The sequence below is a fragment of the Semicossyphus pulcher genome, unplaced genomic scaffold (genome assembly GCF_022749685.1).
Source record: "Semicossyphus pulcher isolate SPU_LCO1_2020_fin unplaced genomic scaffold, fSemPul1.0.p SCAF_22, whole genome shotgun sequence".
Taxonomy (NCBI): domain Eukaryota; kingdom Metazoa; phylum Chordata; class Actinopteri; order Labriformes; family Labridae; genus Semicossyphus; species Semicossyphus pulcher.
Window position 1 is genome coordinate 19,995,698 of NW_027211696.1, and position 25,889 is coordinate 20,021,586.

General features: G+C 40.9%; 2 protein-coding genes across 7 annotated transcripts in view; one reads left to right on the top strand and one right to left on the bottom strand.

Moving 5' to 3' along the window:
- Positions 1-25,889, bottom strand: part of pargl (poly (ADP-ribose) glycohydrolase, like) — a 119,667-nt gene that overhangs the window by 47,194 nt on the left and 46,584 nt on the right. The gene's annotated exons all lie outside the window — the stretch shown is intronic.
- Positions 1-25,889, top strand: part of LOC138601846 (calcium/calmodulin-dependent protein kinase type II subunit beta) — a 55,323-nt gene that overhangs the window by 14,700 nt on the left and 14,734 nt on the right. For 4 of the 6 annotated variants that reach the window (XM_069673103.1, XM_069673105.1, XM_069673106.1 and 1 more), the window contains exons 6-14: positions 2,470-2,542; positions 7,927-8,029; positions 10,182-10,265; positions 10,358-10,452; positions 10,541-10,663; positions 13,024-13,107; positions 15,871-15,913; positions 16,802-16,873; positions 19,148-19,182. In XM_069673103.1, coding sequence (XP_069529204.1) covers positions 2,470-2,542; positions 7,927-8,029; positions 10,182-10,265; positions 10,358-10,452; positions 10,541-10,663; positions 13,024-13,107; positions 15,871-15,913; positions 16,802-16,873; positions 19,148-19,182 — 712 coding nt within the window. Of the gene's footprint in view, positions 1-1,725; positions 1,799-2,469; positions 2,543-7,926; positions 8,030-10,181; positions 10,266-10,357; positions 10,453-10,540; positions 10,664-13,023; positions 13,108-15,870; positions 15,914-16,801; positions 16,874-19,147; positions 19,183-25,889 lie in introns of all 6 variants that reach the window. The other 2 variants (XM_069673104.1, XM_069673107.1) reach the window with 1 other exon arrangement.

A 25,889-nucleotide genomic window follows, 5' to 3' on the forward strand; every position in this document is an offset into this window, starting at 1 on the left:
TTTTATTAATCCATTTTTTTCAATCTGTTTGTACAAACATGCTACACACACACAGGTCTGAAATACACACATTCACAAATATCCCATGGACATGCACTAATGGGGAGATGTTAGAGTGAGTGGGCTGCACATGAACATGCGCTCCGAGCAGTTGGGGGATTCGGTGCCTTGCTCAAGGACACCGTGACAGTGCCCAGGAAAGAAACTAGCACCTCTCCAGCTACCAGTCCCAGTTCCACGCTTGGTCCGTGCCGGGACTTCTGGGACTGCTGGGATGTAAGAAGCTAAAGTGCTGCATTATTTCTATTGCACAGCAGGGGCCGACTCCATTGGTTACAAAGAGTAGTCCAATTTTATAGACGTCTATAAGAAAGTCAGTCAAATTATTCCTTGATTTATAACCTTGTAAAAACTTCCCACGGGGACCTGTAAAGCAGGATAGAGGCGCAGCTGCACGTATCCAACCTCTCGTCCAAATGTGGTCACTTCTGGCTCTGAGAAACAAGATGGTGACGGCCAAATTGCCAAACTTGAGGCTTCAAAACTGCATATACAAACTAAGGGGTGAAGTCGCAGTAGCTATCTGATATATAGTTTATGTTAAAGACCTTAAAAGGGGGATATTATGCTAATTTCAAGCTCCATGTTCACTCTGTGATACCTGTGGAGCAGCTTAGAATAATTTACAGTTAAAAAACTCCACACAGCCTCTGCCTGAAACCCCTCAGTCCCTTTAGGAAACCCCGCCCCTACAATTCCACTTCCTCTGATTGGCCAGCTCTCCGAAGCCTGCAGAGGCTGCACTTTGTGATGTCACAAAGTGCAGCATGTAGAAAACACTGTGTGAAACCTGGACCAGCCTGCAGACTGAGCTGAGCAGCCTGGAGATTACTCCAACATACTTTGACCTACAGATCTGAAACTTCACCCACATTTAGTCTGAACATCCAACATTGCAACATTATATGTCTTAAAATGTAAAACAGCGTAATACCCCCTCTTTAAACTAATGTCTAAGTAGCATGCTAACAGGATTAAGTGAAATGTTGAACGTAGTATTTGTCTAGTCTTCCTCAAGGTAAAGTTTTTCTGTCTGGTTGCTTAAAAACGAGTTCTGGGATGTTTATCCTGTTGTCAGGGCGTCCACCCACACTTTCATGCATTTTTCTGTTATTTCCTATCAGACAAAAGTGCAAAAACAAACCTTCAATCAATATAAAGCCGCTTGGAAGCAATAAATTGTTTTCTCCTCCGATGTGGGCGGGATTTAATGGCGTCTGCTACTTCAGCACCACGGACAGCGCCTCGGATTTATGAACACACGACACAGCTCGGCTGCTGAGGCACGGTCAAGGCCATAGCACTCGTTTAGATAACGGATCAATGAATCAGGCTGACTACATTAACAAGCAAACTGCCCCTCTGCCCCTGCACGCTCTCTCTGCGCTGATGAAGAGGGGGCATGTCAGGTTAACTCGGGGGGCGCTTTGCCAACCGGACGAGACAAATATCTCAAAACCTGGAAGGATAAAATCATTACTCTGCACAGAAAGCATGAGAGAACGAAGACGTGTTTTTTTTTCATCATTTGTGTGAACTGATGGTTTAATCTTCCTCACTGATCTGTTCCTGTTAGCAGCCTCCTCCTCTCAGATGTGCCCCTTTACTCCCCCTCCTCCTCCTCTCTGTATTACTGTTTTACACCCTGTTGTTTTGTCTCCACAGTCACTGTATCCATCAGATTCTAGACAGTGTGTCTTACACCCACCAACATGACATAGTGCACAGGGACCTCAAGGTGTGTGTGTGTGTCTCATTGTGTTGCATTTTCCCTGCACCCCTCTGTAACAGGGTTGCTTGTGTTCTGCCTGTGATTTAAAAAAACACTTGCCTGTGCCTGCTGTCTGTCTGTCTGTCTCTTATTTTTCCTGTCTGCTTCTCTGGTTTTGGCTTTTGGGACTCTTGTTGCACTATTTTGGACGGTCTGAACTAGATTTCCTTGCAGATTAAGCACCGTGCTCTTGGAGAAAGAAAGCGAGAGAGTGAGTGCGTAAGAATGAAAGTAAAGAAGAATAGAGTTCATTGGAGTAACAGCAGTGTGGTGAGCTTGGAAACCTGCTAAAATGTTTCGTCAAATGAATAAATTAGAGAGGAGAGTGTGCAGGTTAGACACAGTGCCACCCACATGGAGCTGCAGCTCACTCCCACACTGCCTGACTAATGTTCGGCTCCTTCCTGCAAGCAGAAAATAGCTCTCTGTACACCTTCCTCCTGCGTAGTTTACAGACAGGTTCACTCTTCACACTCCTATGTGTGTGTGCAGAGAGAAATCATTCCTCTATTGAGTACGTATGTGTGTGTGCGTGTGTGCAGCCTGTATTGAGATGTTGCTGCCTCTGCATGGATGTGACAGTTGGGGGGGGCTGAATGTGCTCAGACTAACCTGCTCCCCCTGCTGTTTGCGTGCAGTCATTGCATCCAGCAGATCCTGGAGGCCGTGCTCCACTGCCATCAGATGGGGGTGGTACACAGAGACCTCAAGGTGAGTCACCTGCAGGGGTGTGTGTGTCTGTGCGTGTGTGTTGGGAGGGATTTGAAGTTGTCTGTGTAGATTCCGGTAAGTAGTACGACATATTTAAAGCCAGCATGTTCGTGCATGTCTGCAGGCCTGATCTTTAAACACGCGCATGAGTGTGTGCCTTCTTCTTTGCATTTTTGCATTAAACTCTGCATCGAAATTTAGCTGCTGCGTTTGTTTTATTGTCAGTGATGTTTTTAATTTACTTTAAAGTGAAAGCCAAATGAAACTGCAGCTGTAAAATCAGGTTGTTTCCTACAGTGGTTAGAGATGTAGATGAGAACTTTAGGGTGTGTTGGTACATCACTGGTGGGCGTGGCCAAAGGAGCAACAGACGTAAAACAATAATACTGACGTCCAATTAATCTCATAGACATTATTTAATTTAATTAAATCCTGACAATGAATATAAATGTTGAGTGTGATATATCAGGGCTTTCCTTACACGCTATAAAAAAACAACCTGTAGAATCTACTCAATAAAACTGGGGTAACGATTTGCACTTTATATGATTGAGTAAATGTTTTCTGTGTTTTGAGTGAAGAGTATCTAAATTTAACAACTATGATACACTAACATAAATTAGGTAAAATGCACTCAATAGATTACACAACTAAACACTTAATATAAGTAATAACTTAGTAACTAACTACCTAATAACTTTTGTCACAGAGACAAGTTTTCACACTCACGGGCAATTTAGAGTCACCACTGAGCCTAACGAGCACGTCTGTAGGAGGAAGCTGGAGTACCCGGAGGGAACCTACACATGCACGGGGGGAACATGCAAAAAAAGAGCCCACGTCATTGGTACTGGGACTCGAACTAGGAACCTTCTAGTTGTGAGGTGACAGCGCTAACCACTGCACCACCGTGCAGCCTTTTGGGAATTCAAATAAAAATAAATTCGAATCAACAACATGAGCCTGCTCGTGTTAATTTACTTCCTAATATTCAGTAAAGTCGGCCAGTGTAACACATTTACATTTCTTGTCACACACGGACACGCCGACGACAAATCGCCTGATATATCTGACTAGTAAATATAAAACCACTTTCATTCATTCTATGATACACAGCAAAATATTAATCCTAACTTGCACCCCGATGGCACATCGACACATGCAAACACGATTGAGCCGACCCTGCCTGCAGCCCAGAACAAACTTTGAGGCGTGCACTCTGCAGCACAGGCCCGAGATCTGTGGGAACATTTTATTACATTATTTTGCAATTTTCACTGTTGAAAATTAGGTAATGCAGGTGAACTTTACTCATTTCAATATATTTCACTCGTTAACTTAAATACTTTATTGATATTTTGACTAACCTCAAAAATCGCTTTTGACAGTGCAGGAAACTCATCGACTTACTGAAGAGTCCAAAAGAACATAAAAGATGAAATCTGTTCTTATTGTTGTCTTTATGATAAATACTCTGAAATAATATAAAATCTGAATAACTTAAAAAAATACAACAAAACTTTGTCAACATAATTGACGTTTAAAGTCGAGCCCAGTTAAAAGTGTAGATCGCAAAATAAGAAAATGAAACAGAATAAAAAGGAAGACAAAAATAAATAAGCTTAAAAACACTAAAAGATTATCAGGAATAATAAAATAGAAGAAAACAATATTAAAAAAAATCAATAAAACAGCCTAAAATGTAAAATCAATAAAAAAATCAATAAAATAAAAAATAGATTTTGATAAAAAAAACAAGCTAAAAAGGTCTCGAGCAAGATAATCAAGAACACTAGAATAAATCAATAGAATAAAGTTACATCAGATAGAATAAAATGTCATTAAAAGCCAGACTAAAAATATTCCTCCCTCAGGTCTTAAAAATACATTAATAAACACTTAAAATGTACTTTAAAATGTATCATAACAGTGTCCTTTAAAATGTTATAACCAGTTTCTTTATTGTTTATTAACTGTATATTAAGTCTTTAAAGGGTTAAACTAAAACATCATGCAGATATATATTTTTATGGATCTTGTTCGTCGTCCGTACTGGCCTCAGCTCACCTCACGTTATTACAGAGCGACTCTTCAGGGAGCGCCACGGTTACTTCCCCTACAGAAGAGTGTGAAACACAGAGCAGGATCAGGTGATGATGATTTCCCCATGGAGGTTTATAAAGTTACTACAAAGTGAAGATGTTTCTTTGTTAGTAGCATGAAACCAGGACGGCCCCGTGTTATCTTTACATTTGATTGGTTTGATGTCCTGTATACGTAGAGAGTTAGTGCTCCCCACACAGGTTTTTATAAGGTAACAATAAAAGAAGACGCCGAGCTGAATTCATTCCTACTGCAGCGATTCTATTTGTTTTATTCCCTGGTTAAATAAATGTCCTCCTCGCCTTCTTTCTGCTGTAGGAAGGAAATTAAAGAGCGAGATTAACTTCTTCTTGTTCTCTTATTTTCTTGTCACTCGACCTGCGACTCTGGATTCAGAGTTTAAACAACCCGACCTTTTAACGAGGAGGCAACGTGTCAAATCACAGCTCTCAGGATCCACTCCTTCCTGACAACATCTCTGCAAATGTTCTTATAACGCAGTGGAAAATTCAAAGTTTTCTGTACTTTTAGAGACGTGCTTTTAACTTTTATCAACCGGAACTGAGGTCAGAACACAAACGGCTCTCTCAGCCAATAGATGACTTTATTGGAGGGTTTGTCCCAGTTGCTCAAACTTGATGAGTAATGCGGTACACAGAGAAAAACAAGCCTCTAAGCATCACAACTTGCACTGCAACTTTTTAAAAAGCTTTAAGACTTATAATGTCACAAAGTTTCAGATCTGTAGGTCAAAGTATGTTGGAGTAATCCCCAGGCTGCTCAGCTCAGTCAGCAGGCTGCTCCGGGTTTCACACTGTTTTTTCTACACGCTGCACTTTGTGATGTCACAAAGGCTTCGGAGAGCTGGCCAATCAGAAGAAAGCAAGCTTGTTGTAGGGCGGGGTTTCTTAAAGGGACAGAGCTGACTGAGTGGTTTCAGGCAGAGGCTGTATGAGGGCCCGCACAGAGAACCAGTGTGAGGAAACTCTGAGGAGTTTAAATGTAACTTATGCTAAGCTACTCCACAGGTATCACAGGGTGAAATGATGAAGCGTGAATTTAGCATAATACCCCCCCCCCATCAAATTATTGTTAATTAGTTTCAGTGAGCAGAAATATTTGCTGGGGTGAATTCAGCCATACTTTTACCTCAGTGAGGCTGTGCTAAGCTAAAGGCTATCGCCGCCATGCTAACATACTTACAATGGCGGTGCTGAAATGCTAATGTGTAGCAGGTCAAATGTCTCTAAGGTCACCTTTTTAGTTTCGCCCTTTTGCATGCAAACATTTCAACATTAATACCAAAGCTGAGATGTTCATCATGAACGACAGGAGTGGATCATTTTGAATTGATGATGGTTGTAGATTAAAAACAGGATGTAAATGTTCAAACTTTTCTTTTTGGGCTAGTTGTTTCCAATCCTTATGCTAAGCTAAAGCTAAGCTAGCTGGAGTGTGATATTTATCACACGGACATAAAATTCAATCTTCTCATAAAACTCAGGGCATGTTACAAAGGGCAACACACCGAACACAGGAGCAGGTTGAAAGGGGTTTTACTGTCCAAAAACTAAGCAGGAAGGGTTTTGAAGCTGCAGGCTTGATTGTAGATCGGAAGCAGGCGTGCGGCAAGAAGGAGGAGGTGGAGAGGCTTGACCAGGTAACGAAGAGGCAGGACTGGAGAGTGACGAGCCATGCCTGCCACACAGACACACACAGACAGACACAAGGGGAATGGGGAAACACAGGGAAACACAGGGAAAGCTGAGGTTGCAGCCAAGGCTGTAACAGGGCAAGAAAGCAAACAAACCTATTTCTTCCAAAAAATGTCCAAAAATGTGAGCTCTTATCTGTACCAGACCCTCATTCTGCTCAAGGTCATATTATGAGCTACAAGGTGCCGTTGATCATGTTTCCATGTTTCCATGTTCATGGAGTCGGTTCCTCCTCCTCTTCAGAAGTCAGGCCTCCTCTAATTGAGTTTAGAAACCCTCCAGCAGGGGGGGACATGCTGGCTCTCCTGCAGCTGCAGCACAGCAGCTGCTTCTGTGCCTCTGTGCTGGAATGACTTTTGGTTATTAGCACAAATCAATCACCATCAGTGTTAGCTGGTTATACAACAGGGAGCATGTCAGTGTGTGTGTGTGTGTGTGTGTGTGTGTGTGTGTGTGTGTGTGTGTGTGTGTGTGTGTGTGTGTGTGTGTGTGTGTGTGTGTGTGTGTGTGTGTGTCAGATTGCTGTTATATCAGCGTCTGAGGAAGAAGACACGACTGATACAGAAAGACAAGCTGTGTTTGGTCACAATAAACGCTCATCCACATTTTTTAGGATCCCAGCTGTCTGTCTCAGCCCTCCAGTGTGTGTGTGTGTGCGTGTGTGCGTGTGTGAGCGTGCATGTGCGTGCGTGTAATAGAATATGTATGAGCGTGCAGTGAATGTGTGTACGCCGCGTCCACGGCTATTCTTAGTCCTCTGATCTGGGTTTAACTGGTTTCATCTCGGCGTTCTGTCACACTTTCTTTGCTGTTTTCTTTCAAAGCATTAAAGAAGGTAATGTTTCCTCCCTGATGCAGGGGCGGGGATAAATCTGATTAACCCCTCCGTAAAATACAAAATAACTACGAAGAGAACAAAACAACAAAGACACAAAATGACTACGAAGAGAAACACAACACAGACATGCAAAGAGGCACAAAGTGACGTCAAGGAGATGTAAGATGAGATATATTGTGACGATAAAAAGATGCAAAACAACCTCTGAGAGACGCAAAATGATACAGAAAAATAAAAAAGTACTAAAAAGTGAAACAAAATGACAACAAAGACGTGCAAAATTAGCAAAAAGAGTTCCATTACGACTACAAAGAGTTCAAATATGAACGCAAAGATTTACAAAATGACGACAAAAAGATGCAAAATGAGAAAGAAAAGATACAAATTGACCCCAAAGAGAAACAAATGACAATAAAGAGATACAAAAAGAAGAGAATTAGGACGACAAAGAGAAGCAACTTTTAGTTACAAATAACAGCTTTTCCTGCATATTTCAAAGAAAAACATTAAAATTACTTAAATAAAAATTCTTATAATGTAGGTACTTATGATGTCTGGTTTATTAATGGAAAAATAATAAAAAAGCTAACCCACCAAATGCAAACATAAGAGAATAAAAGAAGCTTCATTAGTTACTCGTTAGGTGTCATTAGAAAGATAAGGTGTAAGACTCACCTGTGAGGAGGCTTTGACTGACTGTGTGTGTGTTTGGTGTTTGTGTTCAACAGCCGGAGAATCTGCTGCTGGCCAGCAAGTGCAAGAACGCAGCCGTGAAGCTGGCCGACTTTGGACTGGCTATCGAGGTTCAAGGAGACCAGCAGGCATGGTTCGGTGGGTTAGACACACACACACACACACACACACACACACACACACACACACACGCACACACGGCACAACTCACTCGCTTTCAGCTGGAAACTAGCTGTGAGGAATCTTCTTCATCCAGAATAGTTTGGGATCAGTTTGTTTAGTGTGTTTATATATCAACATTTGATGTTAAAATAAGCTACAATCATCGTATTTTATCTCATGTTGGACCTCATTCCAATATTTAATCAAATATTATTTACTTACAAAACCTTTGAGCTGAGGTTGCACAGATTCTGGGGATACTTCATGAGATTTCTACTGCAGAGTTCAAAGGGTTAAACTGTATAATATGTAAGGAACCTCTTCAGTCACCACATGAGGCATTTTAAGAGAATCATAGACAGTCCAGTGTTTTGTTTTCACAGTGACATCTGCCAGTCTGTTCACCTCCTCCTCCTCCTCCTCCCCCTCCTCCTCTTTACCATGAAGGCTTCTGCCGCCTGACAGCTGTGACGTGCTGCAGAGCTGTCGCACTGATCTGTGCAGCGTTTTGATGGATAAAAGTGTACAAGCTTCTGCAGACGGTTCATCCATACTGTCATTTTATCGACTTTGTCAGCGAGCCTGTAAACCGAGCAAAACAAGAGGGGATCTTTCCTCCTCTTCCTCGAGTGTTAGAGTCGTCTCAGCTGACTGAAAGACAACGTTATTACCGTCTTCTTTTAGGAAGCTAACAAGGAAAAGGACCAGATATTTAGAGTACTACTTTCTGTAAGTTAATTTGACCCACAGCCAACCGAAGATCTATCATAAAGAGGCTGCAGCAAGCTAAAAGCTCTCACTTTACATTATTAAACTACATTTTCATAATGGTCTCAGTGCGGTGATTCTAACACTGTGTCTTAAATCTCTCCATAATTGCTGCCCTAAAATATCCCCAACATCTCCCCTCTGTTCCCTGTATTATAAACACTCAAACCATTACTTTAAAGGGAGCAGTAAAGTAGGATTTTGGATCTCCTTTCGCTCGTGTTTTGGACGTGATCTTTCATTATTTTGCACTGTCACTAACTAGGTAGGGTTTCATTGATTAACGTCTTTAGCTAAAGAACCCCACAGTGTGATCTTCCTGGATGAGTGTCCTTCAACAGCCAGTTCAGAGCACAAACAGATCACAGTTTGACCGCAATGACAAACCAACAATTCGAAATACACGGCACATAACTCAGTGTAGATGCTACAATGCTGTAGCTAAAAAAATATAAGCTAATTAGCCACTTTATTAGGTGCACCTGTAGAGTTTCTGAGGAGTCTAAAAGGCAAGGTTTTGAATTACTCCATGAGATCGGTTCAAATGACAACCAAGAAACAGGCTGTAATGGCTGCAATGTAATCCTTTGGGGCAACTGCGTACGTCCCCTAAAAGTTCTTGTTGTTTCCACTGACAGGTTCAGATTGTTATTCTAAGTGTGTGACAACATAACAGAAAGGATCCCTACAGAGATAGACCTTTTTGTTAAAGAGTGGGTCCCTTTTTTTTAACCAGAAACAGCTGTTACATCGCTCTCTTCAAATCCACCAGACTCCATTGATAAAAACAGCATTTTAACATTGCATAACACGTTGGGAGTTGCTGCTCAATCGGTTCGTTTTTATGCATTTTTGTGTCTTACACAAATAAAGTGTTATTTCAGAACTATCCATTAAAACATCAAAGTCATGCAATAATATAAATAAATAACTGGTCAAGGCAGAGATAGACCAGCAACTCCTGTGTTCAGCGTGATAAAATGATTGTTTTTGTCAATGGAATGTGGTGTCTTTATAGAGAGCGATCTAACAGCTGTTTCTGGTGAAATAAAGCATCTCACTCTTTAACACAAAGGTCTATCTCTGTAGGGATCCTTTCTGTAATGTTGTCACACACTTAGAATTACAATCTGAGTCTGTCAGGAAAAACAAGAACATTCAGAGGATGCACTTCGATCAGGTGCAGTTGCCCCAAAGGATTACATTGAAGCCATTACAGCCAGTTTCGCAGCTTGGCTGAAGCAATCTACTGCAGCTATTCCAAAATGTTTGGTACCCGTCAGTCATTTAGAGACCAATAATATGTAAAATGTTTGAAAATACCCTGACTTGTGTTTGTTGTGTTTGTTTGTGTGTGCAGGCTTTGCAGGGACTCCCGGCTACTTGTCCCCGGAGGTGCTGAGGAAGGAGGCGTACGGTAAACCTGTCGACATCTGGGCTTGTGGTGAGTTCTTTGTATGTCTTAATGTCCTCATCACCGCCGCCTTCTTGCTGTCCTTCCTGTCACTCACACAAAGGTTGTGTTTTTGCGTGTAGGTGTGATTCTGTACATCCTTCTGGTTGGATACCCTCCGTTCTGGGACGAGGACCAGCACAAACTCTACCAGCAGATCAAAGCTGGAGCGTACGACGTGAGCTGCCTCTGATGTTATCCCTCCAATTCTCCCACTTTATATCAGACTTCATGTTTCATTTGTATACATGCATGTATGTGTTTAGTTTCCCTCCCCAGAGTGGGACACGGTGACTCCGGAGGCTAAAAATCTCATCAACCAGATGCTGACGATCAACCCAGCCAAGAGAATCACGGCCCAGGAGGCTCTGAAGCACCCATGGGTCTGCGTAAGTACACACACTGCAGACAGGAATCAATATTTCATGTGCACAACAATTTGTAATTTGTGAGTCCTCTAACGGCAAGTTTGTGAACATCTGTCCAAAGCTGCCAAATATCAGCTCCATCTGTTTCCAAACATGCGATCTGTGATACTCGCTGGGCTTATCTTCAAAGATTTGTCGAACAGGAGGGCAAAAGAGCAACTTATCTCCGAGGATAAGCACTTCTATTTGCTCCTCATCAGCTGAAATATCAGGATCAGCAGCTTAGAGAAGTCCCAGGACGCTCTGATACGAGCAGTTAGAGTGAACGAGTTTATCTGAAATGATGTCAGCAAATAAAAGATGGGAAAACGCACTTTTTCTGACAATTATCTCACAAACAGGTGCGTCTGAAATTAACACTAAACATGCAGAACAACAGATCAACAATGTAAAAAGTATCAACGCCAGATCTTGCTTAGGTTGCGACCTTGACAATAGCTGAAATTATGCACCATCCCACACAAAAAACAAACGTTTTACTGAACTAAAAACTACTGAACAAATGTTTTATAAATAATGCGATATTTATCACATTATCCTCTCCTCCTCTTTGAGCCTTTAAAGCAGCAGAGAGTTTGATGAAGCAAATAGAAAGAATATTTTATATTTATATTTTTTAGAAAGAATATTAGTGTCCTTTCTCTTTAACATTATAGCCTGATTTTAGGCACTAAAATAATAATAATGATGTTTTAACATCCTGAAAACTTTAAGCTCAATCTCAGCTTCTCTACTTCTTTCACTGCTCTCTGTCAGAGGTGGGATGTAACTGTCTATATTTAATCAAGTACTGAATTTAAAGGGAAATGTCCCCAAGTTTTATGTGGTTGATGGTAAATGTTGTCAGTTAAAGCGATCAGCCTCTCAATGTGCTAAACTGACAAACAAAACAAAGAGTTTGTCTTCATGCTCGCAGTGCCTACATGTACCAGAATGCATTGCAACATAACAGGAAGCTGCAGCCCCGGTCTGACGTTGCTGCATTTCTTTTGGTACAAGTGAATGTTACTGAAATCCAGTCAGCTGAGTAGTTTGCAATTAAAGCAAAGGTGGAGACTAGAAGCTGAAATCGTCTGTAGTTCTTCTAACACACTTTTGCTCAGTGGGAAAGGTTACAATCGGCATTCAGATCCGGGTCAAATCGGCTCCGATCGGCATTGGTGGGAACACACAACCCGGGTTGACCCGTTAATCTCCGCCCCCATTCTGGTGCCATGCTATGCTCCGTCGGTAATTTCTTCGACTCCTTGTCTTGCTACAAGTTCCGCCCGTCTCCGTCCGAGCAGCGCTCGAACATCGTTCCAAATTTGTCTGCGCCGAGTTTGATAAACAGACTGAATGAGTAACAGATACAATAAAGACCTAACCACCGTAACATCTTCACTGGTTACTAACCCTGTCTCTGGCGCGTTTGTGACGTCAGACGGTGACGCAGCAGAAAAGAGACCGACAGGAGGATACTTCACTGGCAATGGGAAAAGAGACAATCTGCGTTTATTAGCGGGTCTTCCCAGGTCTGAAAAAAACTTGCATCAACTCGCTAATATCGGTGGGAAAGAGGAATATGTGTCAGCCCTGTGGTGGGCTGGCGTTCAGTCCAGGTGTAACCCCGCCTCTCCCCCAATGACAGCTGGGATTGGCTCCAGACCCCCATGACCCTGAACAGGATAGATTATGGATGGACTTCTGTTAAATGGCACTTTTCTATTCCACTGCAACACAGCAGATATGTTTCACTTTACCTGGATTTAACTGCAACTATCTGACAGCTTGAGTTTAGTTTTCTTACAGATGAAACTGAACATTATATAAAATACTTAAAACCACTTCTAACTGAAAAAACTAAAATGGTAAAATGTTTCCTACACATGAATGCATCATTAATTATATTATCTAACAGTTAAATATATAATTGTACCAGTTTTAGTTTCAACAAACACTTTAACCTTTCGTACTTTTTGCAGAGAACAGTTACGTACTTTAACTTTTTCAGAACGGGACGTGTAATCGAGTATTTTTATATTACAGTGCTGCTGCTTTTACTGCAGTAAAGGATCTGAGTGCTTCCTTCTTTACACCGCCAGCCTCACATGTCAGGATATATATAAGGTGATGGTTGTCAGGACACGGTGAAGCCGAGCTGAATGTTTTCATCTTCAGGCTTTTTTTCCAGAGATGTCGTCACCTAAAGAGCTTCAGAATCAACACATTCCCAGCGAGTCGAGTCTCTCCGACAGCTCAGCCCACAGAAAGCTGTCACTGTCACAGCTCCTCTTCTGATGTTTTATTTTCAGCGTCTCTTCTCTCTCTGTCTCCTGCAGCAACGCTCCACGGTCGCCTCCATGATGCACCGACAGGAGACGGTCGAGTGCCTGAAGAAGTTCAACGCCAGGAGGAAACTCAAGGTGTGAAAACGCTTCCAGATTTTCTCTGTTTGCCGCTGAACCTTCGTTCTGTGGTGTCCAAAAAACATCTGACACATTTGTGAACACGAATCACTCCATTCTTTTCTTATCATTTCTTTTTTACCTCCGACTTTTTCATTTAAACCCTCTTTTTTTAGGTGTGGAATATGTAGCAGCTGAGAGTAAGATGGACGTCTTTTTATTCGTCAGACTCTTTTATGTTAATGTTTCGTTCTTTGTTCAGACACGACAGCACATTCACACAAAGAACCCCGGTGTGAAGCGATATTTGGCACCTCACTGGAGACCGAACAGAGAGAGATTGTCTGCTCGCCTGTGTAAAACTTTAATTGAGAGAAAAGTGAGAAAAATTATCTGTGTTCTCTCACAGGCTGCTTCACTGATGAATCTGATCTGAATCAATGATACGTTTCAGTTTTATAACGTTATTAAAGAGAGTGTGCTATAAAACCTGATGGTGCAAAAGCATTAAAAAATCTTCTTACGGGAAGGAGAGAGAGAGCTGAACACAGAGACACACACACAATGATGTGCATACAACCTGTGAGAGAAAGATAACATGTTATTGTACAAAAAAATATACAATATGTAATATAATTATTTACTTTATATACATTAATTTAGTGATTTTGTAATTTTATTCATGTATAAATGTCTTTAAAGACAAGGTACAGTTCAGTGGTCCGACACAGGGGACTCTTTATTAGTCACGAGTTATAATAACTATAATTAAATAATAGTTATAATTAAAAATACAAATAACTATAGTAAATAAATGTCTATAGTTTCTTTACTAACATTTTGAACACACAATTTTGGCATTTTAGTCGCTGCCATCCAGTGGTGTGCAATTGCCCCCGGTGCCCCATGTATGAAAAAAAGGTGCGAAAGTGCCCTCATGGATGCCCCTGTGGTAGATAACATATGATAAAGTGCCCTCATGGATGCCCCTGTGGTAGATAACATGATAAAGTGCCCTCCGGGTGCCCCTGTGGTAGATAACATATGATAAAGTGCCCTCATGGATGCCCCTGTGGTAGATAACATATGACAAAGTGCCCTCATGGATGCCCCTGTGGTAGATAACATGATAAAGTGCCCTCCGGGTGCCCCTGTGGTAGATAACATATGATAAAGTGCCCTCATGGATGCCCCTGTGGTAGATAACATATGATAAAGTGCCCTCATGGATGCCCCTGTGGTAGATAACATGATAAAGTGCCCTCCGGGTGCCCCTGTGGTAGATAACATATGATAAAGTGCCCTCATGGATGCCCCTGTGGTAGATAACATATGATAAAGTGCCCTCATGGATGCCCCTGTGGTAGATAACATATGATAAAGTGCCCTCATGGATGCCCCTGTGGTAGATAACATATGATAAAGTGCCCTCATGGATGCCCCTGTGGTAGATAACATATGATAAAGTGCCCTCATGGATGCCCCTGTGGTAGATAACATATGACTAAGTGCCCTCCGCGTGCCCGTCCAGTGCATAAATGATACATGTTGAAAAATGAGTTGCCCTCTGCACACTCCTACATGTGAGACAATGTGCCCTCATGTTGTGCCTCTATAGTTAAAAATGCCCACGTTGTTGTTGCCCATCAGAACGCACTGGTACCCTGTGTCATACAGCGGGTGCCCCCCTTTTTTTTGCCCCTGCCCCTCAAACAGCCTGAGGACGCCACTGCTGCCATCTTTGTTTTCTTTGGAGCTAGGAGTGACCGTATTTGGAGGAGAGGGTGGAGCCAGTGAGGACTGAGGTGTTAGCAACTAACGCTAATGCTAGCTTGTTTAGCAAGGTGTAGGCCTATTAACTGTGAATTAAATATTTATTGAAATGCTAGCTGTTAGAATTTTGATATTTGTAGTTGTAAGTTATACACAGTAGTCTTTACCTTTAATTTGTCCTGCTGTCAGAAATCGTTCCTGGTGTCGTAAAGCAGAGCTAAGTGTAGTAAAGTGTCACGAGGGCACCTGTTGGCACCAGTATTTAACAGGCAACTTGTAGTCTTTTTTTTTTTTGTTTATAGGTTGAAAGAGTTTATTTTTTGTGAATTAAAGCGTCTGATTGTTTCATTTTACATCCGCCTGTCTTGTTTCATCTTTGGATCATATGGAAGTTTGCTTTTTTGAGAACATGAGTCAGAAACCTCACGTCCTGCAAGAGTAGCAAAGAAGGTTTTCATTTTAAGTTGCCACTGCTGTAGCTTTAAGCAACTGAACATTTATCAAGACATTTTTTAGGTTGCTGTTTTTGGGGCTTGTCGATCACAGGTAGCCCCGCCCTAAACCCTCCCCTCTTTCTGGTCTGTGTGTCTCTAAATGGGTGACTAAATGAACATCATGCTGTGTTGAAGAAAACTTAGGAACATGTGTACTGAGGGAATAAATCATGACAGGAGGAGGACCATTTTCTCCTCAGACTTCTATATTATCATACCAGTGAAGTCGCCCCCTGCTGGACATCAGTAAGATTGCAGGTTGATCCCACTTCTGCATTCAATTCACTTTTAAGACTCGAGGCTTCCTCCACATCTACACACTAAATTTGAGGGTTTTAATTGGTGGGGCAACAAGTTTGTTCATCTAATTTTAGCCTCTAAGGGCCACCGTATTATTCAGATAAGAGACGGGCATGTTTAATTACAATCAGGGTGATATAAAAAGATGAATTTATAAAGGATAAAGAGTTCTCTTTCACTCTTTTGATCCTCTTTTATTCCCCCCCCCCCGCAGGGTGCCATTTTGACCACCATGCTCGTCTCCAGGAACTTCTCTGGTGAGTGCCGCTCGTTGAAAAGAGAGCGGAGGGAACATGTCAGGTCTCTGAGCGGGAGAGACGAGAGGGGGACAGGATGACATGCCATCTGTCTTCTGCCATCTCTTCACACATACACACATACACACACACATACACACACAGCAGGTTGATGGGCGGCAGTGTTAGAAAGAAGCAGGAAACACAGCAGAGATATTTGCTTGGTTTTCGAGCCGTCTTAGCCATAATCTTACACAGTATAACACGTTTGCCTTTGGTCTTAAATCGGGCTGAGCTTGCTGCTTTGACAGACAGAAGCAGACAAACATCTGATCAATCAGAATGTACAGAAGTGATAAAACATTTCTCTGTCAACAACATATCATATTTAAAAAACAAATCTTGTCTGGGAGATATTAAAACAGTCTGACAACAACACAGAAAAGATCCCTGCTTTGTTTCTGAGCAGAAACAGCCGTTACATTGCGCTCTTCACAGCCACCAGACTCCATTGACAAAAACAGCGACATTTTACTTGCAGAACACAGGACTTGCTGGTCTACCTTTGCCTATATTGTTTAGTTTGTTGGTGTTATTGTGTGACTTTGGTGTTTTAATTAGTTAGTTTGGATCAAAGAAAAAAGTTGTGTAAACCACAATAATACAAAAAAACCGAGATGACAGTAGACCAGCAACTCCTGTGTTCTTTGAGGTAAAATTGCTGTTTTTGTTAATGGGGTCTGGTGGCTTGGTGGACAAAGGAATATTTGAAACCAGCTGTAAATTAATGATTTCAAATAAGCTCCACCTTTAAAGTTATGAACACATTAATTCATTCAATAGACCAAGTATAACTACTATCCTCCTCCTCCTCCTCCTCCTCAACTCCTTCCTCTCTCTGTGTTTCAGTGGGCCGACAGACCACAGCCCCCGCTTCCGTCAGCGCTGTGGCAGGAACCACCGCTGGCATCGTGGAGCAAGGTAAACTCATCTTTACTGTTCTGTCCTTACGTCTTCTCTCTGACCTCAGCTCTCTTAAAACTTTACATCCGCTCCTCTCACTTAACTTGTGGCGGACATGATTAAATGGAAATCCCTCCACAGTCACAGCATCACACACTCCCCGACGATCCCTCAGCTTGTTTTAATCTCCCCTTCTAAATCTTTTCCCTCCTCTCTAATGCTTCTCAAATGTTTGCCAAGGTAAGCAGCCTCCTCTCTCATCTGAGAGCACAGAGTATTACTGTATTGCTTAGATTTCTTGTCAGGGGTTAAGGGTTCTCTGTTGTGCAATGCAGTCACATGCCCTGCAGGGAATTAGGAGGAAAATTGCATGTAGTTTGGTGTGTATGCTGCAGCTTAAATGTCAGATGTGATAGCAGAGATGGATGCATTTAAAGGGGAATCCCAGTATTTTTAAACCTGGGCCCTATTTTTAAATATTTTTGGGGTTTAAATGACTAAATGGTACAAAAGTAGATTGCTTCAGCCGGCATCGAAAACAGGCTGTAATGGCTAAAAGTTTTTGTTTTTTCCACTGACAGGCTCATTTTGTTATTCTAGGTGTCTGACAGCATTAAAGAAAGGATCCCTACAGAGACAGACCTTTTTGTTAAAGAGGAAGATGATTTTTTAAATCAGAAACCTCTGTTACATTGCTTTCTATGAAGCCACCAGACTCCATTGACAAAACAGTAATTTTACCTTGCAGAACATAGGAGTTTCTGGTCTAATGCTGCAACAATCAGTTACTTTTTGTGTTATTGTGTGACTTGAAATAGTTAATTCGGATTCAATACAATATTAAATTAAGCAAACAAACAAGCTGATCGCTGCCCTGGTAGACCAGCAACTCCCGTGTCCTGCAGCTTAAAATCACCGCTTTTTTAAATGGAGTCTGGTGAGTCATTTGGACTGAAAAATATGTTAAAAAAAATTGGGCACAGGTTTAAAATTTCTGAATTCCCTTTTAAGTTGCTTTTTTTAAACAAGAAACTCCTGTTACATCGCTCTTACCACCAGACTCCATTCGTAAAATTATTAATTTTACCTTGAAGAACACAAGAGTTGCCTGTTCACAGCTGTCTCGGTTAAGTAGTTTCTTTGTGTTATTGTGTGGCTTTCGGCTTGTTCTGATCCAACACAATATTTCTGTATCACACAATAACACAAAAAAACTAACCGGTTGAAGCAGAGCAGCAACTCAAATGTTCTGCAAGGTAAAATTACTGTTTTTGTCAATGGAGTCTGGTGGCTTAAAATAAAGCGATGCAACAGCTATTTCTGGTTTTAAAAATGATCTTATTCTTAAACAAAAAGGTCTATCTCTTTCTGTAATGTTTACAGACATTTGGAATAACAATCTGAGCCTGCAAAAACAAACTGCAAGTACTTTAGTCGACGTAATTTGATCGAGCAAAATTCCCCAAAGGATTTCGTTGCAGCATTACAGCCTCGTGGATGTCAGCTGAAGCAATACTGGAGAAATTTCAAAAGTCTGTTTATCTATTACTTATTTAAAACCCAAAATATATAAAAACAGAACCCAGGTTTCCCCGTTAATGTCCTCCAGCTGTTACATCCGATTATATGAAAGCATTATTTACATTTCCTGCTCATCAATGACCTCTGTAGTAGCGTTCCAACTGATCCGAGTCACTCTTGAGATTAACACACCCATTATCGTATACCTGCATCTATGTTCCACGTCCCTCATGCTTTCCGTCCTAATCCCCGCTCTATCCGGGCCTGCATGTGCGTGCATCTGTGTGTGTGAGTGTATTTGGATTATATGGAGAATTAGTTCGACTTTTTTTCCCCCCTCATGGCTGATGTCCTCTGCTTATCTAATGCTTTGGGCAGTGGATCAGGGTTAGGAGGTGCCAGTTGGATGGAGGTTTTTTAATGTGGGTTGTGTCAGTGTGTTTATTCGTTGGGTTTTTTAATGTCTTTTTACAGGACGGAGGGAGGGTTTCTTTTTTTTTTTTTTAAAGAGGGAGGGATGAATTCTGGACAGTTTTTTTTCTCCCCTTAAGGGTGGAGAAGGAGAGGACATGTGGAAAGACGAGCACTGTCACTCTGTTTGCGGTCTGCATGCTCAGTTTGTCCACATTTTGAGCACTTTGATGAGCAGGTGACTGTTCGAGCCGATGCATGCATGCTTCACGGCGCAGATTTAGAGCGCTGTGGTCATCTGAAGGTGTATGATGTGTACTCTTCCATCTGAGGGTGTGTCGTTCTGCCTCTCTGCAGCAGCCAAGAGTCTCCTCAACAAGAAGGCTGATGTCAAGGTAAGCTGGCTCGTCCCTTCTCTTCCATTGTTTCCACTCTTACATCCTTGGCTGCCCTGTAATTGCTTGGACGCCTTTTTGAACAGAACTTATTTTATTTTTCCATAAATATTGCGATTGAAGGCGGATGCAATATATTCAAGGGGATTTGACGTTGTCCAGTGCTTTAATATTTTCCAGATATTGTTTTTGGCCTTAAAGGGACAGCGTTAGCATATTGTGTGTGTCATTACCTCCGCTGCACTTCTCTGTTGTTCTTTCATGTTTTAACTTAATGCAAACAATACTTTGGTCCTTATTTCTGGCCACGCATTAATGTGGTCAAGGAATCTGATATTTCTCAGTATTGTTTGGTTTCTTGGATGGAGTATCTGTTTTAACAATAATACCAGTCCTGTTATAACACACAACAGAAGAAGTGCTCAATAGGTTATAACCAAAACAGTCCGTAACAAAACTTTAGAGAAGACAAAACCATGACGACAATTGGCAACCTTTTACTGTGCAATGTTCAAAAAGATGACAATAATCAAAAACTTCATGAAACAATGAAAAGACCAGACATAGATGAGTCATGTCCAATTATTACAGACTAAAAAACTAAAGTTACAACTTTATTCAAAAGAAGTTGGGACGTTGTGTAAGATGTAAAGCATCAGAATTCTTTTTGACATTTCTGCAAGTAAAAAACAAGATTTAAAGCTCAAAATGATCAACTTTTCTTGTTAAAATGCTCCCATTCAGCACCAGGTTTACACAACATAACTTTTGTGGAGTTTCAATTTTCCAGTCACATAAGTGCTGTAGTTATAAAAGTATAATAAAAACAAACAATCAGAACAGAAGACAGGCCTTCAATACAAAACCAAGCTTCAGGAAAGTAAGTAAACATTTAAATCTCTCCCAAAGGGGAACAAGTAACAAGGCCATTTTACGCTTTTATTTTGAAAGGTCGATAGTTACTTCTCTCTGACTGGCTGCTCTCAGTTTGGCACAGCTGGCTCTTTGCATCACTCCGCTGCAGACATTTTTCACCTGAAATATCTGCCGGTGCCAGAGCCGAGCTCATTAACGTATTGCTTTCATTTCCTGACACGAATACTGAGACGCTGAATCTGCAGTGACTCGGACAAAGACTGACGACATAAGTGCACCTCTGTCCGCTGCTTCCTCGTCCTCGGTCACACAAGTGTTTGTAGTTTGTTGCACTCTGTGAGGGCCTGTGTACAGGATGCAATGCACTCTGAAGTCTGTCAAACGTATGTTCATGTGTGTGTGTCATGCATGTGTGCTTGCATGAGTCAGTGTCAAGTGTGAATATATGCTGCAGAGGTAATCGGTTACATTTCAGATGCAAAGCGTCGTGTGCAGACGTTTTCAAAATGCTTTTGAAGTTCCAAAATATTTGTTGTATCTTGTTGAAACAAGATTTAATGTTGTGTGCACAATTAGCTTGTATGAACAACATCCATTTATTTAGAGTTATCTTGTGCCCAAGATAATCATCTTAGTCCGATGACTGATGTTTGTGTATGTATATTTTTAAAGTTCCTAAGGGGAACTGTCGGTTTGTGTTGATTTTGACGACCCCTGTGGACGAAGTGGTACCGCCTATCTCTTTGCTGATCTTGTCCTGTACATGTATGAGTAGTGTTCTCATCCTGCTTTCTTTTAACAGTCAAACATATCACTCGCTGTTAATCTTTGCCGTGTAAAATATAGAACAGAGGCTGATTTAGCAGCGCGAAGTTAACCCCCTTGTCTGACCCCTACGTCCCAGCAGTGATTACAGGCAATAAAAATAACAACACAATTATAATCAGTCTTATCGCTGATGGTCTGGTTTGCTTTTGTAGCTCATATAGAGTAATTCATACCATACTAAACAGCAAAGATGTGGATCTTATTGGCGTGATATATTTATTTTGAGTGAACAAGAAATCAATCTAATTCTCTGGATAACAGGTTTCTAAAAGATAAGAAGCCACTCTTTGTGCACAAGTTCTCATTTACACAAGGTATTTTTTTAATGTGTAAAAGACTTGGAGCTTTAAATATGATAACTTGTGTGCAAAAAATAGTGAACTATTGGCATAAGGTAATAACTGCAAGACATTTATCTTGTAATTCAAGATAATATTATTGCTATAGATCTTGTTAGATAATATTTTGAGCCCAATAGAAACAGATGGTTTTCTTTATTAAAAAAAAAGGATAGTCTACGAAAGATAGTTACTTCATGCACACAAGTCATGGATCTTGTTCAAGCAAGATTATATTTTATGGCCAGAACATGATGCACAGGTGCACAGAATGTATGCATGAAGATAAAAGATGCAAAGGTATGAATGTTATTGGCACAAGTTGATAAATCATTTGGGGACAAGATATCTTTTTAGATGTTTGCGCAAGATAGTATTTGATGAGCTGAGTATATCGATCCTGCTTACACACAGATATTATTATATTATTTTGTCTCTAAGGTGATATTCTTCACGTATATCTTGTTTAAATAATCACTTTAACAAGAAATAGATTTATTTTGCGCATTACTTCTGCACAGCTTTATACTGTTTGGGACACAGGAGGATGTTTCTTTAGGAGTGCTGTAGACGATTTGAGTACATTATGTTTAGTAGTGAAACATCCTCTTCTCTCGTCGTCTCTCTTGAACTGTTTCTTTGTGACACTCTTTTTATTAACCTGCATCTCTTTCTTCCCCTCTCCAGCCTCTTTTCTTCCTCTCTTCTTCTACTCCCCACCCCTCCCCTCTCTCCTCGGGTGGCCTGATGCTAATCTCAGATTATTTCCCACCAGATGATTAAACCATCATTACATAATCACAGATTCTCGTTTGCTGCTGCACCCTGACGTCACACTAATGCACACAACCCTGGAGCTATTTCACTATTCCTGCATATTCACAGGCACTCTCTCTCTCTCCTTCTCTCTCTCTTTGTCTGACACACTCGTCTCAGTTTCCAGCAGTTTCCAGGGAATTTGCTCTTTTTTTTTTATTCGCTAAGCAGGTGCAATAGCTTAGAGCAGAAGTAATGACAGGAAATAGGCTCTTCTCTTGTGCTTTTACGCCTAACTGAACACTGTGCAGTGTTGTTTTAGAGAACTGCTCTCTTATTTACTGATCCAAAGGAACAAACATGAGAATGTGCGCTCAGATCTCTACAGTGAGCGGTTCATTTAACATCCAACTTTTTTATTACTGTTTAATGAAAAGATATTAAATAGTGAATCAATCAACATCAATGAACTGTGAAAATCTGGATGGCAATACAGCCATATTTTAAGTTAAAGTACCCATGACAACCCAAAGGCTAGGCTAAGACAATGGCTAACATTAGCATTCAGCCAATTACTAGCTAAGAATACCACTAGCTAGAATGTTGCTGAAAGCTCAAATGCTGTTATAATGTCGTGATGGACCGTGAAAATCAGGATGGAAATTCAGCCATATTTTATAACCTATTAGTTAGGTTTAGAAAACAGCTAAAATGAGCATTTAGCCACTTCGAGCTAACAATACTACATACCAGGAAGTGGATGAATGCCTACTTACTGGCTAGTAGCCTACTATTAGCTAGAACGTGGCTGAAAGCTAATATTACCATTTAGTAGTGTTACATGATGCAATATAAAAGGTGTATGTTCCTAGCTAATCTAATGTAAGCTTAATGGTTCCCTGGCTATTTTCACCTTCGAAGTTAACACAACATATTTTATAATCCATTAGCAAGGTTTAGGCAACAGCTAACATGAGCATACAGCCACTAGCTAAAAATACTATAAGCCAGAAAGTATCTGACTGCTAACTTACAGGCTAATAGTACTAGCTAAGAAGTGACTGAAAGTTAATATTACTGTTTGGTAGTGTTACACGATTCAATGTGGAAGACATATTCCTAGCTAACCCTATGTTAGCTTAATGATTCCCACTATTTTCAGTTAAAGTTAATACAACATATTTGAAAAACCATTAGATAGGGTCAGACAATAGCTAATATTAGCATCCAGCCACTTAGACCTACTAGCTTAGAGTACTATTAGCCAGAAAGTGGCTAACTTAATAGTACCACTAGCAAGGACATGGCTGAAAGCTAACATTATTGTTTGATAGTGTTACACAACACAATATCAAAGGCATATATTCCAAGCTAACCCCATGTTAGCTTAATAGATCTCTGGGTATTTTCAGCTAATAAGTTAAAACAATATATTTTACCAGCTAACCCGCAAGATGGGGTCGGACAACAGCTATTATGAGCATACAGCCACTTACTAAAAATACTATAAGCCAGGAAGTGGATCAATGCTTACTTACTGGCTAATAGTACTATTAGCTAGGAGGAAGTGGCTGAAAGTTAATATTGCTGTTTGGTAGTGTTACATGATAGGTGTGTTTTCCTTGCTAACCCAGTATGTTAGCTAAGTGGTTCACTGTTTGTTTTTAGCTAACTAGCTTGAAAAAACTTGCTGTATGCTAGCTGCCCAATCACAGCAAATGGCAGTTGTACAATAGCTACTAGCTAGAAGAGAACGTGAACATTTAGCAGCTTAAAAGCTAAACTACAGCTAAATATTTCCCCTGTAGTTGGTGGAAATCCATCTAGTGCTAAAGGAGACGTGACTCCAAGACATACTTTTGCAGTGTAAGCTTGATGTAGCCTATAAGCAACTGTTTGCTAGCACTTTAGCTAAACTAATTTATGATGAAATGTATATGTAAATGAAGTTCTGCTGCTGCGAATTAGTGGTGCCTAATTAGAGTAAATTCACTTCCTGCTCATCACGATGTTTTTTAAAGAAAAGTTGTTTTAGTTTTACATTAAATTACACCTTAATGAAGCCAATTCAACCAAACACTTTAGCACTGGTTTTAGGAGCAAATGTGTAGCCTTCATCTGAAAAGATTTTTGTAGAAGCAGACAGTGAGTCAGAAAAAATAATGATACACTCACAGGGCTGTGCTTCCAAAGTGGAGTCTGTAATTGATGCACAAAACGAGCAAATGAAACAAATTTTCAGTTTCCTGCAAAATTAAACATCTTTAAATTCCACAGAGGTTGTTTTCTTTTCTTGAAACTACAGAGAATATATCTCACGCGCTCCTGCAACACAAAGATATTTCATTAAGCAGCAATATAAATCACCTCCCTCCGCCTAAGCAGAAACTCTCATTTAATTTAAATACCCCAGTGGTTCGGCACATTGCTCATTCTTATGATTTCTGTAGTCTGGATGTTGTTTGTCTTGAAGAACTGCTGACAATTACTGCTCAGCGTCTCTGATCTCCTTCTACTGGGCAGTTTTTGGCTCCTTTGAAGACTCTTTTTGGAGAAACCTTTTGACCCCTGGGTCCTTGAAAAGAAAACATCTCTAACAGACTGTGTTTACTCAGAAGATATGTTTGCTGAACTCTCTTTGTTCTACTTTTCCCTAAAGAGTGCCTGTTACACCTTTGTTTTTCACCTCTGTGGACGTCTTAAAAAAGGCATTTTTCAGCTAAATCGCAGCCCCCTAGAGCTCTTCATCTCTACATACTGTTTTTCCTTCTTTTTCCTCACTAAACAAAGCATACACGCGATATATATGTCACAAAGCTCCTCTGAAGTCTTATTTTTGACGTCAGATGAGACATTTGTCATTAATACATCTCTTTAATCAAGTTTGATGTACTTGTAGCCGATAAAAACCTAGCATACTTTCCCCAAAGAGTAAAAACTCTGTATGATTGCGACTCGATCTGCAACTCTGCCTCATACTGATCCAAAGCTTCTCTTAATATCTCGTCTGTCAGTGGTGGAGGAAGGTTTTTGCGTCTTCCACCTGTTGCCTCGTCCTTTGTGAGCGTCCCACATCATCTCCCCCTCTTTCTGCTCCATCTTCTCCTTCTGTTTCAGCCATCACTCCGTCAAATCTGTCAGAGCTTTTCTTTGCAATCTGCCTCATCCAGCAGTTCCCACCAGACTGCATCCTCCTTTTTTTCTGCTCCTTCCTCCGGCTTTTTTACTTTCTTGCTTCTTCTTGCTGTCAGTGATACTGTAGAGTCTTTGCTCGGTCTTAAGGGACTGGAGTTACGGCCGTCCCTGCTGCTGGACAGGCCAACAGTGTGCCACAGGGTGTAAGGCACATAACAAGAACATGCTCAGATATCTGTGATCAAACTACAGTTCAGCTGGAACTCCACTGGCTGTAAAGAGAAGTCAAATTGTATAGAGGATTTATCCCCTCAGTAAACATGTTCCTAATGAGTTTATGGCCTCAATCTCTAGTTTCAAGTCTTCTTCAACACAGCATGATGTTCATTTAGTCAACTAAGGTCTCACTTAGAGTCACAGAGACAATGTGTAGCTAGAACGGCCTCCTGTCAATCAGGAAAGAGGGGGAGCAATTCGTATCCACTATGGACTTTACACTGTTGCAGTAATTTTACCTTAGAAAAAGAGGAGTACCAGGTGCTTAAGGCAGCACTGTGTTAAACTCCAGGTGAATGCCAGGTTCCCTAAAGAAGAGTCGAAACCGGTCGCCGTTTATTTCGTTGCTGTTTTTTACGAGAGATGCCCTCATTCACTAAAGGCATTTTAAACGAAATCCTCGGCTCGGTGCGGGTGTGCCCGAGGAAAGCTAAGTGGATTCCTTCCTTCAACAGTAATTCTACTTTATTCTCAGGGTGCATTCAGACCTGACAGCTT